The following is a 14,628-nucleotide window of genomic DNA, read 5'->3' on the forward strand; positions in this document are numbered from 1 at the left end:
TATGGCATTTGTCTTTTTCTAACTGCCTCATTTTGCTTAGCATGATACTATCTCCATCCATGTCAGATGGCAAGATTTCATTCTTTTTAATGGCTGAATGATATTACATGGTGTGTGTGTGTGTTGTGTGTGTTTGTGTGTATGCCACATCTCCTTTATCCATTCATGGATGAATGGACATGGGCTGCTTCCATAATTTGGCTATTGTAAATAATGCTAAAAAAACAAAACAAAACAGGGTGCACGTACTCCTCTGAATTAGTGTTTTTGTATTCTTTTGGGTAAATAACCAGTAGTGTGATTAATGGTTTGTAGGGCAGTTCTATTTAAAAAAAATTTTTTTTAAGATTTATTTATTTATTCATGAGAAACACACACACACACACACACACACACACACAGAGAGAGAGAGAGAGAGAGAGAGAGAGAGAGAGAGAGGCAGAGACACAGGCAGAGGGAGAAGTAGGCTCCATGCAGGGAGCCCGACGTGGGACTCAATCCCGGGTCTCCAGGATCACACCCTGGGCCGCAGGCGGCGCTAAACTGCTGCGCCACCGGGGCTGCCCTATTTTAAAATTTTTGAGGAACATCCATACTATTTCCACAGTGGCTGCACCAGTTTGCATTCCCACCAGCAGTACAAGAGCGTTCCTTTCTCTCCACATCCTTGTCAACACCTGCTGTATCTTCTGTTGTTGCTTTTAGCCATTCTGACAAATGTGAGGAGATAACTCATTGTGGTTTTGATTTGCATTTCTCTGATGGCAAATCATGATGAGCATCTTTTCATGTCTTTTGGCCATCTGGATGTCTTCTTTGGAGTAATGTCTCTTCACGTCTTCTGCTCACTTTTAAATTGGATTATTTGTTTTTTGGATGTTGAGTTATATCAGTTCTCTATATATTTTGGGTACTAATATCATTTGCAAATATCTTTTCCCGTTCAGTAGGTTGCCTTTTGGTTTTCTTGTTTCCTCTGATGTGCAGAAGCTTTCTATTTTGATGCAGCCACAACAGTTTATTTTTGCTTTTATTTCCCTTGCCTCAGGAGACATATCTAGGAAAAAGCTGCTATGGCCAATGTCAAAGAATTTACAGCCTCTGTTCTCTTCTGTGATTTTTATGGTTTCAGGTCTCATATCTAAGTCTTTAATCCATTTCGAACTCATTTTTGTATATAGCATAGGAAAGCGGTCCAGTTTCTTTCTTTTCCATGTTGCTGTCCAGTTTTTCCCAACTACCATTTGTTGAACAGACTTTTTCCCAGTGTATATTCTTTCCTACTTTTTCAAACATTAATTGACCATACAGTTCTAAGTTTATGTTTGGGCTTTTCATGCTATTCCACTGATCTATGGGTCTATTTTTGTGTCAGTATCATGCTGTTTTGATTACTACAGCTTTATAATATTACTTGGAAGTCAAGAATGGTGATCCCTCCAATTTTGCTTTTCTTTTTCAAGACTGCTCTGGCTATCTGGAGTCTTTTAGTGATTCCATATGAATTTTAGGATTGCTTATTCTAGTGGTATTTTGATAGGGATTGCATTAAATGTGTAGATTGTTTTGGGTAGCATAGAGATTTTAACAATATTTGTTCTTTTAATCCATGAGCATGGGATGTTTCTACATTTCTTTGTGTCCTCTTCAATTTCTTTCATCAGTGTTTTATAGTTTTCAGAGTACAGGTCTTTCACCTTTTGGTTAGATTTGTTCCTAGGGATATTGTTTTTTGGTGTCATTGTAAATGGGATTGTTTAATATCATTTTCTTAAGATTTTTATTTATTTTAGAGAGAAAAAGAGAGAGTGAATGGGGGAAGGGTGGATCAGAGGGAAAAAGAGAATTTCAAGCAGACTCAATGCTGAGTGTGGAACTCCAGGCAGGGCTCAATCTCATGACCCTGAAATCATGACCTGAGCTGAAATCAAGAGTCAGACACTTAACTGAGAGCCACCCAAGTGCCCCTTAATTGCACTTTCTGATGCTTCATTATTGGTATATAAAAATGCAACAGATATCTCTACACTGATTTTTATATCATACAATTTTACTGAAATCATTTATCAGTTCTAGCAGGTTTTGGGTGGAGTCTTTTGGGTTTTTTTACATATAGTTATCATGTCATCTGCAAATAGTGAAAGTTTTACTTCTTTCTTACTGATTTGAACAATTTTTATTTTTTGTTGTATGATCACTGCTGCTAGGCCTTCCTGTACTATGCTGAATAAAAACGGTGAGATCAGACATCTTATCTTTTTCCCGATCTTAGAGGAAAAGCTCTGTTTTCCCCCATTAACAATGATGTTAGGGTAGACCAGGTGGCTCAGCAGTTTAGCGCTGCCTTCAGCCTAGGGCATGATTCTGGAGACTGGGGATCGAGTCCCACGTCAGGTTCCCTGCATGGAGCCTGCTTCTCCCTCTGCCTGTGTTTCTGCCTCTCTCTGTGTCTTTCAATAAATAAATAAAATCTTTTTAAAAAATGATGTTAAGCTGTAGGTTTTTCATATATGGCCTTTATTATGCGGAGGTATATTCCCTCTAAACCTACTTTGTTAAGGGTTTTTATCATGAATGGATGTTGTACTTTGTCAGATGCTTTTTCCGGGTCTACTGAAATAATCATATGGTTCTTTTCCTTTCCCTTACTGATGTGATGTATCACACTGATTGATTTGTGAATACTGAATCACCATTTCAACCCAGGAATAAATCTCACTTAATTGTGGGAAATGATTTTTTTAAATGTATTACTGGATTCGGTTTGCTAGTATTTTGTTGAGGATTTTTATCATCTATATTGATCAGGAATACTGACCTGACTCTTTTTAATGGTGTCTTTATCTGCTTTTGGTAATGCTGGCCTCATAAAATGAATCTGGAAGTTTTCCTTCCTATTTTTTGGAATAGTTGGAGGAATAGGTACTAACTCTTAATTCTTTAAATGTTTGGTAAATTTTGCCTGTGAAGTCAACTGGTCCTGGACTTTTGTTTGTTGGGAGTTTTTTGATTACTAATTCAATGTCTTTGCTGGTAATCAGTCTCCTCAAATTTTCCATTTCTACCTGTTTCAGTTTTGGTAGTTTATATGTTTCTAGGGATTTATTTCTTATAAGCTGTCTAATTTGATGGCATATAGTTTATCATAATATTCTCTTATTACTGTATTTCTATGGTGTTGATATTTCTCCTCTCTCACTTATGATTTTGAGTCCTTTCTCCTGTTTTTCTTGAAAAGTCTGGTTAGAGGTTTATCAATTTTATCGATTTTTTTTTCAAAGCACCAGCTCCTGATTTCATTGATCTATTATTTTCTTAGTTTTTATATAATTTATTTCTGCTCTAATCTTTATTTCCTTCCTTCTGCTACTTTTAGGTTCCATTTGTTCTTTTTCTAGCTCCTTTTGCTGTAAGAGTAGCTTGTAAATTTGAGATTTTTCTTGCTTCCTGAGTAGGTCTGTATTGTTATAAACTTCCTCTCCTTAGAATCACTTTTGGTGCATCCCAAAGGTTTGGATTGTTGTGTTTTCATTTTTATTTGTGTTCATGTACTTTTTAATTTTTGTTCTTTTATTTCCCAATTGATCCATTCATTGTTTAGTAGCATGTTATTTAGCCTCTATATATTTGTAATCTTTCCAGATTTTTTTCTTGTGGTTGACTTCTCGTTTCATTGTGTTGTGGTCAGAAAAAGATGCATGGTAGGACTTTGATCTTCTTGAATTTGTTGAGGCTTATTTTCTGACCTAGCATATGATCTCTTCTAGAGAATGCTCCACGTACACTTGAAAAGAATGTGTATTCTGCTATTTTAAGATGGAATGTTCTGAATATATCTGTTAAATCCATCTGGTCCAATGTGTTTGTGCTTCCTTGTTTCTGGCTGGTTGATCTGTCCATCAATGTAAGTGGCCTGTTAAAGCTCCCTACTATTACAGTATTACTATGTATTAGTCCTTTGTTTGTTATTAACTGTTTAATATATTTTGGTGCTCCCATATTGGGTACATAAATACTTACAATTGTTTATCTTCTTGTATTGTCCCTTTTATTATTATATAGTGTCCTTCTTTGTCTTTTGTTACAGTCTTTGTCTATTTTGTCCAATATACCTTGGATTTCTTTTGACATCCACTTGCATAATAAATGTTTCTCCAACCTCTCACTTTCAGTCTGCAGATGTCATTAGATCTAAAATTAGTTTCCTGTGAGCAGCATATAGGTGAGTCTTGTTTTTTAATTTTTCTGACTTCATATATCTTTTGGAGCATTTAATCCATTTATATATTCAAAGTCATTACTGATACTTATTTGCCATTTTATTCCTTGTTTTGTGGTTGTTCCTGACATTTTTTTCTGATCCTTTCTTCTTGTTCTTTCTTTCATGGTTTGTTAATTTTCTTTAGTTATTTGGATTCCTTTCCCTTTAATCTTTGCATATCTATTAGTTTTTGACTTGTGGTTACCATTAGGTTTATATATAAATCTTCTGCCTATAGCAGTCTATGTTAAGTTGACGGTTGTTTAAGTTTGAACTCATTCTTTACTCCTTTCCTCCCCACATTTTACGTATATGGTGTCATTTTTTTAACCCCCTTTTATTTTGTGGGTTATTTAACTGATTTTTTCCAATAATATTCATTTTTACTGGTTTTGTGTTTCCTACCTTCATACCATCACTTTTGGTCTTTCTTTCCACTCCAAGAGTCTTCTTTAATATTTCTCATGGGACTGGTTTTAATGGTCATGAACTCCTTTAGTTTTTGTTTGGGAAACTCTATCTTCCTTTCTATTCTGAATGATAGCCTCGCTGGGTAAGATATTCTTGGCTACTTTTCCCATTTCTCATTTGAATATATCATGCCACTCCCTTCCGGCTTATAAGGTTTCTGCCGAAAAATCTCCTGATAGCCTTATGGTGTTTCCTGAATATAACTATCTTGCTGCTTTTAAGATATGTATTTTTTAAAATCACTACTTTTTGCCATTTTAATTATAATGTGTCTTGGTATGGATCTGCTTCTGCTTTTGTTACTTGTATTGGGCATTCACTGTAACTCCTGGGTATGGATATCGGTTTCTCTCCCCAAATTGGGTAAATTTTCAGCTTCTATTTCCTTAAACAAATTCTCTGCCTCCTTTGCTCTCTCTACCTCTTCTGTGACACCTTTAATGAATGCAAGATTGATGGGGTCACTGAGTTCCCTAAATGTATTTCAGTTTGCATAATTCTTTTTTCTCTTTTTATTCAGATTGATTCTTTTCCATTACTTTGTCTTGTAGGTCAGTAATCCACTCCTCTGTTTTATCCATCCTACTGTTCATTCCATCCTACTGTTCATTCCATCCAGTGTGTTTCTCATTTCATTTATTGAACCCTTTATCTCTGCTATGTTATTCCTTATTTCTATGTTAAGTGCCTTATTCAAGTCTTCTACTCTTTTCTCAAGTTCTGTGAGCATCCTTATGATTATTGCTTTAAGTACTCCATCAAGTGTGTTACTTATACCTGCTTTGCTTAGATCTCTGGCCATGGCCTTGTCCTTTTCTTTTCTATTTTTTTGATAATAAATTTCTCTGTCTTCTCATTTTGTCTAAGTCTCTGTGTCTCTGTGCCTGTTTCTCTATGTGAGGAAAGTCAGCTATGTCTTCTGTTCTTGAGGGTTAATGGCCTTATGAAGAAGAAGTCCTGTACTGCCCTCCCATACATCGCTCCCTGCTCCCCAGGGCCTGGTGCTTTGGGGAGTCTCTTGGTGTGTGCTGTGTCAGTTCTGCTGTTGCGTTCTAGCCACTCTATCTTTCATGCTAGTTATCTGTAAAGGCTCTCTGTGGGCTCCCTGGTATGACAGTGTTAGTCTGTCTCTCACCCTTCTCTGTGACTGGGGCTCTCTCCCCACCACAGTGGCCATGATCTCTTTCTCTCTCAAAACCCATCTCTGCACTTCCTATGTGGCCCACTCTCTACCTCTAGTTGTATAGTTTGTTCTGTAATTCTTCCGGTCAATTACTGGGGTATTTAGGATGATGTGATAGTTATCTAGTTGTATTCATGGGATGAGGTGAGCCTAGGGTTCTCTTTCTCTGCCATCATCCAACCTCTCCCTGTACTTCTGATATTTTTAATAGTTCACTCTGGTGATATTGTCAAAGATGGATTTGGTGCAGGTATGAAACGTAGACTAGTTAGGAAATAACTGAAATAGTCTGAACATGAAATAATGAAGGCCAAAACATTCCTAGGAATGTGTGGTAGGAATGGACAATGCATTTCACATCTTTTAGAAACTGAGTGTACAGAGGTACCATGAACTAAGACGGACAAGAAAAATAAATGAGCAAGTTTGAGGTTAGTTTTGGTTATGTTATACATGAGGGTATATAGGCAGTCAAAGGAGAGATGTTTATCAGGTACTTTGACCAAAGCCTGATGTTTGGGGAGTGGTCAGAGCTGGAAGTCAGCATATAACAATATTTAGAAATGTCAATGGATGAAATCACCAAAGAAGGCATGTATGGTACTAAAAACAGCGGACCCAGGACCACAAAAAAAATCACTTTTTAGAGGAAAGCAAAATAGGAACAGATCTCAAAGAAAGAGAAGAAAGAATCAGAGGTAGGAGAAGGAGAGAGAATGGTGTCATGGAAGCCTGGTTTATTATTCAGATTGAAAGGTTGATAAATCTTTGTCTTCCATAGTGGCAAGCTCATACATAATGCTGAAAACTAAAAATTCAAGACTGTATCTACAGAGCGTGTTATTTCGGGATAATGGAAGGAAACGCCAAGAAATCAGCTAAGAGTTAAAAGTGGTTACTCTGAGGGGAAAAATGGGAAGTGAAGGGTTTGAAACTATAGTTGGCACTTGAACAAAGCAGAGGTTAGTGGTGACAACCCCTCAACTCAGTTGAAAATCTGAATATAACTTTTGACTCCCCAGAAACCTAATTACTTTCACAGCCTACTGTTGAGAAGCCTTACTGGTAACAGAAACCATCAATTAATACATATTTTGTAATTTATAGATATTATAAACTGTATTCTTACAATAAAGTAAGCTGAAAATCATAAAGAAAATAAATCTATAATGCTGTATTTATTGGGAAAAAAATCTGCCGGTAAGTGGACCCATGAAGTTCAAACCCATGTTGTTCAACTGTATTAGTTTCTCTTAAAGAATCTTTTATACGAGGTACAAATAAATAAAACAAAAAACACGTAAGTACAAAGAAGAGACCATGATTGGTGATAAAAATGAATTGTATAAAAAAGTTTTAGGGTTTAATTAGCCACAAATCCAGTATGATCCAGGAGATAAAAGCCACCAAACAAGTCAACATAAACTGTAATTACCACAAGTATAATACTCCCATCCAAATAACAGATTGAATTTCTATGATCATATAAGAAATACACAATTCAATTATAGGTACCAAGTTTTATGAGGGTTCAAATCCTATCTTTCACAGTCATCCTTCTTATCCTAGAGCCCCTACCCTAATTCCAGCTCTTAATACATTTCACACTTAGATCAAACCAAGAGTATCCTAACTGGTCTTCTTGGTTCCACGCTACTCTACATCTTGTATCCAAATTAATTTTCTGAAAAATCCATTTTGTTCATATCACTCTCCTTCTCAAGGATCTTTAAGAGTTTCCTATTACTCAGGTCCTTTGCAGGACATTTAAGATCTTTTGCAAGGTGATCCCAAACTAACTCTTCAATCTAATGTCCTGCTGCTTTCTCAAATGAATTATCAACTCCAGGCGGTCTGAGGTACTCATTGTTCCCTGAACAAATCGTGCCTCTTACAACATCTCTGCCTCTGTGCCTTAGTTCCTTCTGCCCTTGCTCCCATTGCTCTTCAAGCCTGCTCTGCTTATATGGGCGTCATTTATATGTAAAACAAGTGCCACATTTTCTCTTGGGCTTTCCCTAGTCTCTTTTAGGGAAAGCTGCTTCACAAATACCATATACAGAATGACTTTGTACCATTAATTACCTTTTAAGAGTACAAGCGGCACCTGGCTGGCTCAGTCAGTTGAGTTTCCTACTCTTGATTTCAGCTCATGAAATTGGGGTCATGAGATTAGGCCCAGCACTGGGCTCTGTACTCAGCACGGTCTCTCTCCTTCTCCCTCTATCCCTCCCTCTGCTCATGCGCACGCATGCATACATGTACAAGTATGCTCTCTCTCAGATCAATAAGCAAAATCTTTTAAAAATAAAGTAAAAGTCACTTGCATAAAATGGCCAACAATGTGATAATCACTAAGCCTCAACTTACACTTTCAAGGACATCAAAACATCATCTACTCCTTCAAGTACAATGATTGTTTTTCCTCACTATGACCTTATTCTACACATGTCTCTACTACAGCACATATCATAATATAATGGATTTTATTAAACTGACTCCCCTACTTCCACCTCACCACCTGGGTGTTACACATGCAAGCAAAGATTTCTGGCAGAACAGAAACACAGTATTTCATGAATCAAATTACTCACCCCACTGGCAGTTCTGATGGGTTTTGCCTTTAACTTGGGGACTAAGACCTTTCGATACTGAGGTGGGACCGCAGCGATGATATCCACTAGGCGGGGCTGTGCTGAGAGGCCATATTTGGCAGCTGTCCTGGTTTTCACCCTGAAAATAAAGTACCTAGCATTATCAAGATCATAATATTTCAAGCATACTATCAAAAGAATGACTTATAAACATCATCAACTTCTGTCACTCCCCTATCCTTTCACCAGATGACAACAGTGGCTTTAACATTTGTGAGTATCAGAAAAATAGAAGAAAATCAGGAAAATGCAGCAGTGACTTCTTCTTACCCTGGAGTACAAGAAAAGAAAACAAGATGACTATAGGGAACGGTCCCAGGACAGTGACACAAGGTAGGTCTCATTCAAAATAGTACAGTAGCTTCAGAGGGTTCTACCCTTTTCTCAACCTCAACACTATACCATCTGGGATTAATTCTGTTGTGAGGGACTATTTACTATACTATAGGATGTTTAGCAGCTTCATTGGTACCCACCAGCACCCCACTTCCCATTGTTAACTAAAAATGTCTCTTAACATTGCGAAATGTCTCCTGGGTGGGTGGATAGCAGGTATCATGCCTAGTTGTGTGTCTTAGAGCAGGCAAACAAACAAAAAATAATTTAAAGGAAAGGTGTGCAGAACCAAATAGTAAATGAATTATAAATTTTTTAGAAGTGTTTTAAAACTTGTTTTAATATAAAATAGTAGCTACATAAAAAACAGAACATAAAACGTGTAAATGTACTTTAACATTTATAAAGGAAACACATGTACACTCCAAGGAATAGAATATGATCAGCACTTCAGAAGACCCATTTATCCCTTCCTGATTGTAATTCTATCTCTAATCCCCAGAAATAACCTTCAGCCCAATTAAATAGGTCCTTGCTTTTCTCTGTAACTTTATTGGTTTCTCATTTCTTGACTGCTTAGCAAATCCTAACAGTCACCTTAATTTCTCATTTTAATCCACCTAAAAATATTGTGAGATATTTGTATCATTTTCAAAAAATGTTAACCCAGTATCTGATTTGTAAAGAGACTACCCAAGTACTTATGCCAGAAGGTATAAGGCAGAGTTGTTTCATGTTCTATGTCTGCATGTTTTCAGATAGGCATTCACAAAAAAAAATGTTAAATGATAAAAACACATGTGATAAAACACCCATATAATAATGAATGTGTCCAGAGTTCAAGAGAGGAACTCAGTGTGTGCTGGGGAAACAGTTACAGGAAAGAGTTGGCTTCAGGCAGACATGGAGATGCCACTGAAAGCAAACAGGCTGGCTTATGTGAAGATGCAAAAACAGGAATGCACATATTTAAAGATATAGGGGTAGACTTGACAGAAAGCAGGAGACTTCCAACGTAAAGGTACAGAAGTTTAAAAAGTTGCGAAAGCTGAAGCCAGACCCAGAGGCTTTACATAATGAGCTGAGGAGTCTGTATTCAATTTCTTAAGTGCTGAGGACATACTGAACTTTCCTGTACAGGGAAATAACATGATAAAAGATGAGACGAGGAACAATTAACCTGTAAGAGATAAAAAAAGAGGCTAAAGCACAAGCTACTGCAGTAGTCTAGAATCAAGTTTACAAAGGGATGGATTTGGGAGTTGGTTGTGGAAATGAAAGTGACAGTCATAATGAAAAGAGAGTAAGTAAAACTTAAATACTAATTGGACCTAACAAGAACAATTTGAAGAGGACAAAAGAGTTTCAAGCCTAGGTGAAGGTTAACACAATTAAGCAAAGAGGACATCTGCGTAGAGGCTGGTTTTAAGGAAGATGGAGCATAAACTTGAGATAAATTAAAGAGACTGACAAAAATATACAGGAAGTAGAAATGTTCACTATAAATAAAAGACTTGTATAATTAGGGGCATAGCCATCAATGACAGAAAATCATCAAAGGGTAGAAAAATCAGCAAAACATAACTCCACAGTCAAGATAGTTACTTATTTATTCCGTTAGCAAAACTTCATTAAGCACAATATTCCAAGGAAGTGATAAAACACTGCCGTATCTCTAGCAACAGGAAATAGTCTAAAAAAAGCCCACACTGGTGATTAGATCACTGATGACCTACCTGGGAGTGGGGAGAAAACTATTTCATTAGAACAGATCTACATAGTGACTATCAAATGAAAACAAAAGATGCGGAGATGAAATCCTAACTGAGGATTTAGCAAAGTCAAAGCTGAACATAACTGCGGAAAGGAAACAGATGAACAAGTCAAAGGCGCTGTAAAGTAGCAAAGGGTTGGATTAGATCAAGGACCCCAATGGTAGGGTTTTTCCTGAGAGAGCTACTGCTTCTTCTGAGACAATAGGGAGGAACAAAGATGTGAAGTGATGTAGCACAGGAGATAACATGGGCTCTGAGACAGATGATCTAATTCTAAATCCCAGTTCTGCCAACTACCAGTTCCTTACTCTTGGACAAATTACTTAATCTTTCTCTGTCTAAATTACCCACCTGTCAAATGAGGGTGATATAAGTACCTAACTCACACAGGTTTTGAAATGACCAACTGAGCTAAGACAATGCACTACTAACAGTGACTGGGACATAGTAAATGTCAAATTAATATTAGAAGCTCTTAGTACTATTAGGCCATGAGAGAATTTTGCCATAAATGAGTGACAGGGCAGAGCGGAAAGCTAAATTCTCAATTAAAATACAAAACGTGAGACAGAAAACATAGTATTTGATAATTTCATTAAAAAGATCTACCACCTAAGAACAGGATTGCCGCCTTTTTTTTTTATAGATCCACTTACTTATTCAGATCGATGTCCTTCCCCTGTTCGTGGGCTTCAATTAGTTGTTTAATAACATCTCCTATGGTCAGCATCATTAGCTCAGCAGGGCTGAGATCTCCTGGAAAGATCATATTTAACAATGTAAAAAGTCACATTACTCCATGAAGTTTTTTATTTTTTTCTTCCAAAATTATCCCAACCATCCCAGATGAATAGGTCAAGTTTGCAAGACACCAAACTCCTACTGTTTATAGTTTGATTATATTTTTGTATCTTTAATTAAAACAAACCTAGCCTCACCTATACATGAGAAGAACTCACTTTAGAAGCAACATGCTGTCAAGAATGATAGATACAGGAAAGAATACAGAAAGAATCTAATTGTACCAGAAAGCACCAAATTGGTTAAAATAGCTTCCCTTTATATCCAGAATTATAATTACTCTCAGAATGCAGTGGATAGAGCAGAAATATTTGCTTGTCCCATAAAAATGCCATAAAGGGGTAAAGTTGAAACTCAAATCCAGGTATCCACAGAAGTAATACTACAAAGCAACACAATACTACTTTGTAATACAAGCAATGTTGGTTGTCTAAAGATCTTTTTTTTTTTTTAAAGTTTTTTTTTTTTTTTTTTTTATTTATGATAGTCAGAGAGAGAGAGAGAGGCAGAGACACAGGCAGAGAGAGAAGCAGGCTCCATGCACCAGGAGCCCGACGTGGGACTCGATCCCGGGTCTCCAGGATCGCGCCCCGAGCCAAAGGCAAGCGCCAAACCGCTGCGCCACCCAGGGATCCCGGTTGTCTAAAGATCTTAATGCATCACAAAGATATAGACTGTCCACCATCACAACTTTCTGGCAACTGAGGCTGACTTGACAAGCAGAAGCTGACATGTTCTTACATGACCCCATCCCAATTACAGTAGATTGGTTCAAGGATGGGCACCTACCCAACTCAGGCCAATCTGAGCTCTTTCCTCAAGGGAAAAAATGCCAGTATCTCACCAGTGATAAAAGCCATGAGACTGTGGCTTGGGAATTGCCAGCAAGTATACTTCCAGCCTGTAGAGAAAGCTAGCATGCAAAGATGATGGAATCATCATAGAGAAGTCTAGGTGAGAAAGCCTGGCAGTTATGAGACCCTTTCATTTACTTTATCTCATTTGAAACCTCACAACACTATAAAGTAGTTATTGTTAGCCCCTTTTACAGATGTTAAAAATTAACGGGAGAAAAAGGTCTATTATAATCAAAGGCTAAAAGCTTTCCAAACCATGTAATTCAGTACTCTAGAGTTCCAAAAAGGCACTTGAAGGACCATGTAACAGAAGTACGGTTGGTGGTGGTGGTGCTAGAAGAAGGGAGAGAGGGAGGAGAGGAAGGAAAGGGAGGGTCTCTTTTTTCATTAAACCAAAGCAGCTTGGCTTTTGCATATTTAATATATTGAAACTCTATGTAATAATTTGGAGAGGAAAAGAGGATTCAGGTAATAAAAATAAAGATTTGAAAACCACTTGTATAGCTCTTGAGTAAATCAAAAACTAATTAGAGATGCAAATTAGTAAGAAAAGGCTTCATGAGGGAAATGGCATGGGGGTCTTTAAAGAAAGTGAACAGTGGACAAGCAAAACAGAGGGCAATCCAGAAGGAACAACGGTAGGTATAGGAATTACTTATCTTTCTGAAAGAGTGTTGCCTAACAAGAAAATATAGGCTATATAGGCTTTCTTTTCTGACAAGGTTCGATAAAGAACAGATTACAGGGTACACTAAGTACTAGGCAAAGGCATTTAAATGGAGTGGAGAACACTATATTCTCAATTTGGGAGTAAAAAGATGAAAATAGTGTTTAAAGAAAAGTACACAAAATAAAGAAAATGATACAAAAATGACTCAGAAGGTGAAAAGAATACAAATAATTTGACATTAAACAACTCTTGAAAGGCAGCAATGTAAAATAAATACATAAATAAATAAATAAATAAATACCCCATGAGATTTCAAGTGAAACATTTGGACAAAAGGCTCTCACCCCTAGTTCCCAACCCCTACTGGCTGTGTGACAATGAGAAGATCAATTACTTCTGTATTCCCATTTCCCATTTGCCTGCCAAATTGGGATGAAACATACACATTTGACAAGAGTACTGTAAGAATCAACAGAAATAACATACAGGAAAGCCAAAGTGCTTTCAAATATTAGTTATTGATGAAGGTGGATCAGGAGGATGGTGGCCAAAATGATAGGTAATAAATTATCTGAAGAGGCAGGGCTGTTGACAGGTGAAGGGAAGAGCATAAAGCTATCTGGCCTGACAGTCCGAGGAAGAGCAAGGCAGAGGGAGGAGATGACTACCTGGGGGGCATGCGGTTTGATGCCACAACACAACTGCAGGTAACTTGTACGTCAGGAGCCGTGGTTCCAAGAAATAGCACTTGATGCCCAGAGGTATAGTGATGAAAGGCAGACTTTTTTTTTAATTGTATTTTTTTGGGTACACACAGACAGCCTGACCATATTTCCCCTTCCTATGGACAATTTTGGGCTGACAAAGTTACTTACAGCTCTTTGAACCTCAGCTTCTTCATCTGTAAAGTGAAAATGATACTGGCTTCAAAATTATTAGCAAGGGGATCCCTGGGGGGGCTCAGTGGTTTAGTGCCTGCCTTGGGCCCTGGGCGTGATCCTGGAGTCCCGGGATCGAGTCCCACACAGGCTCCCTGCACGGAGCCTACTTCTCCCTCTGCCTTTGTCTCTGCTTCTCTGTGTGTGTCTCATGAATAAATAAAATCTTAAAAAAAAAATTATTAGCAAAGGATCAACAAATAGTAGCTATGCTTATCATGGCCATCAATCATTATTAGACCGACGGCTCACATCGAATATACAGAGATAAGTTCAGAACTTGCGAGAAGATAACTTTTTTTTTTTTTTTTTTTGGCGAGAAGATAAGTTGAAACCTGACTCCATCCTGCTGAAAACGGGAAGATGGAATCGCTCCATCCTAAGTCAGGAGGTAATACAAACGAGAAAAACCACACAACTGTCCCACAGAGAACCAAGGACTCAAGAGTTTTTTCCTTTTTGAACCCAGATCTTTAAAAAAAAAAAACAAAACTCAAACAAACAAACAAACAAAACAAGTGAAATTACCCTAAAACAAAATTTAGCACATTAAGAGACCCGACAGCACGTTAAATCAACTGACCACGTTAACTCCTTGGACGGTATACCTCGGAATAAAGCTTTTCCTGCCACCTATGCCAAAGACACCACGTGATTGCCAAAAAAGAAAGAGAGTAAGGAC

At 37.5% G+C, this 14,628-nt stretch overlaps 1 protein-coding gene across 1 annotated transcript in view; it reads right to left on the bottom strand.

The window, feature by feature from the left end:
* The window catches only part of ELP3 (elongator acetyltransferase complex subunit 3), a 92,108-nt gene that overhangs the window by 76,951 nt on the left and 529 nt on the right, over window positions 1-14,628 (bottom strand). The window contains exons 2-3 of the mRNA XM_072796161.1: window positions 11,337-11,436; window positions 8,510-8,648 (exon numbers count right to left, since the gene is read on the bottom strand). Of these exons, the coding sequence (XP_072652262.1) occupies window positions 8,510-8,648; window positions 11,337-11,436 (239 nt within the window). The remainder of the gene's footprint in view (window positions 1-8,509; window positions 8,649-11,336; window positions 11,437-14,628) is intronic.

This window comes from Canis lupus, chromosome 24, assembly GCF_048164855.1.
Source record: "Canis lupus baileyi chromosome 24, mCanLup2.hap1, whole genome shotgun sequence".
Taxonomy (NCBI): domain Eukaryota; kingdom Metazoa; phylum Chordata; class Mammalia; order Carnivora; family Canidae; genus Canis; species Canis lupus.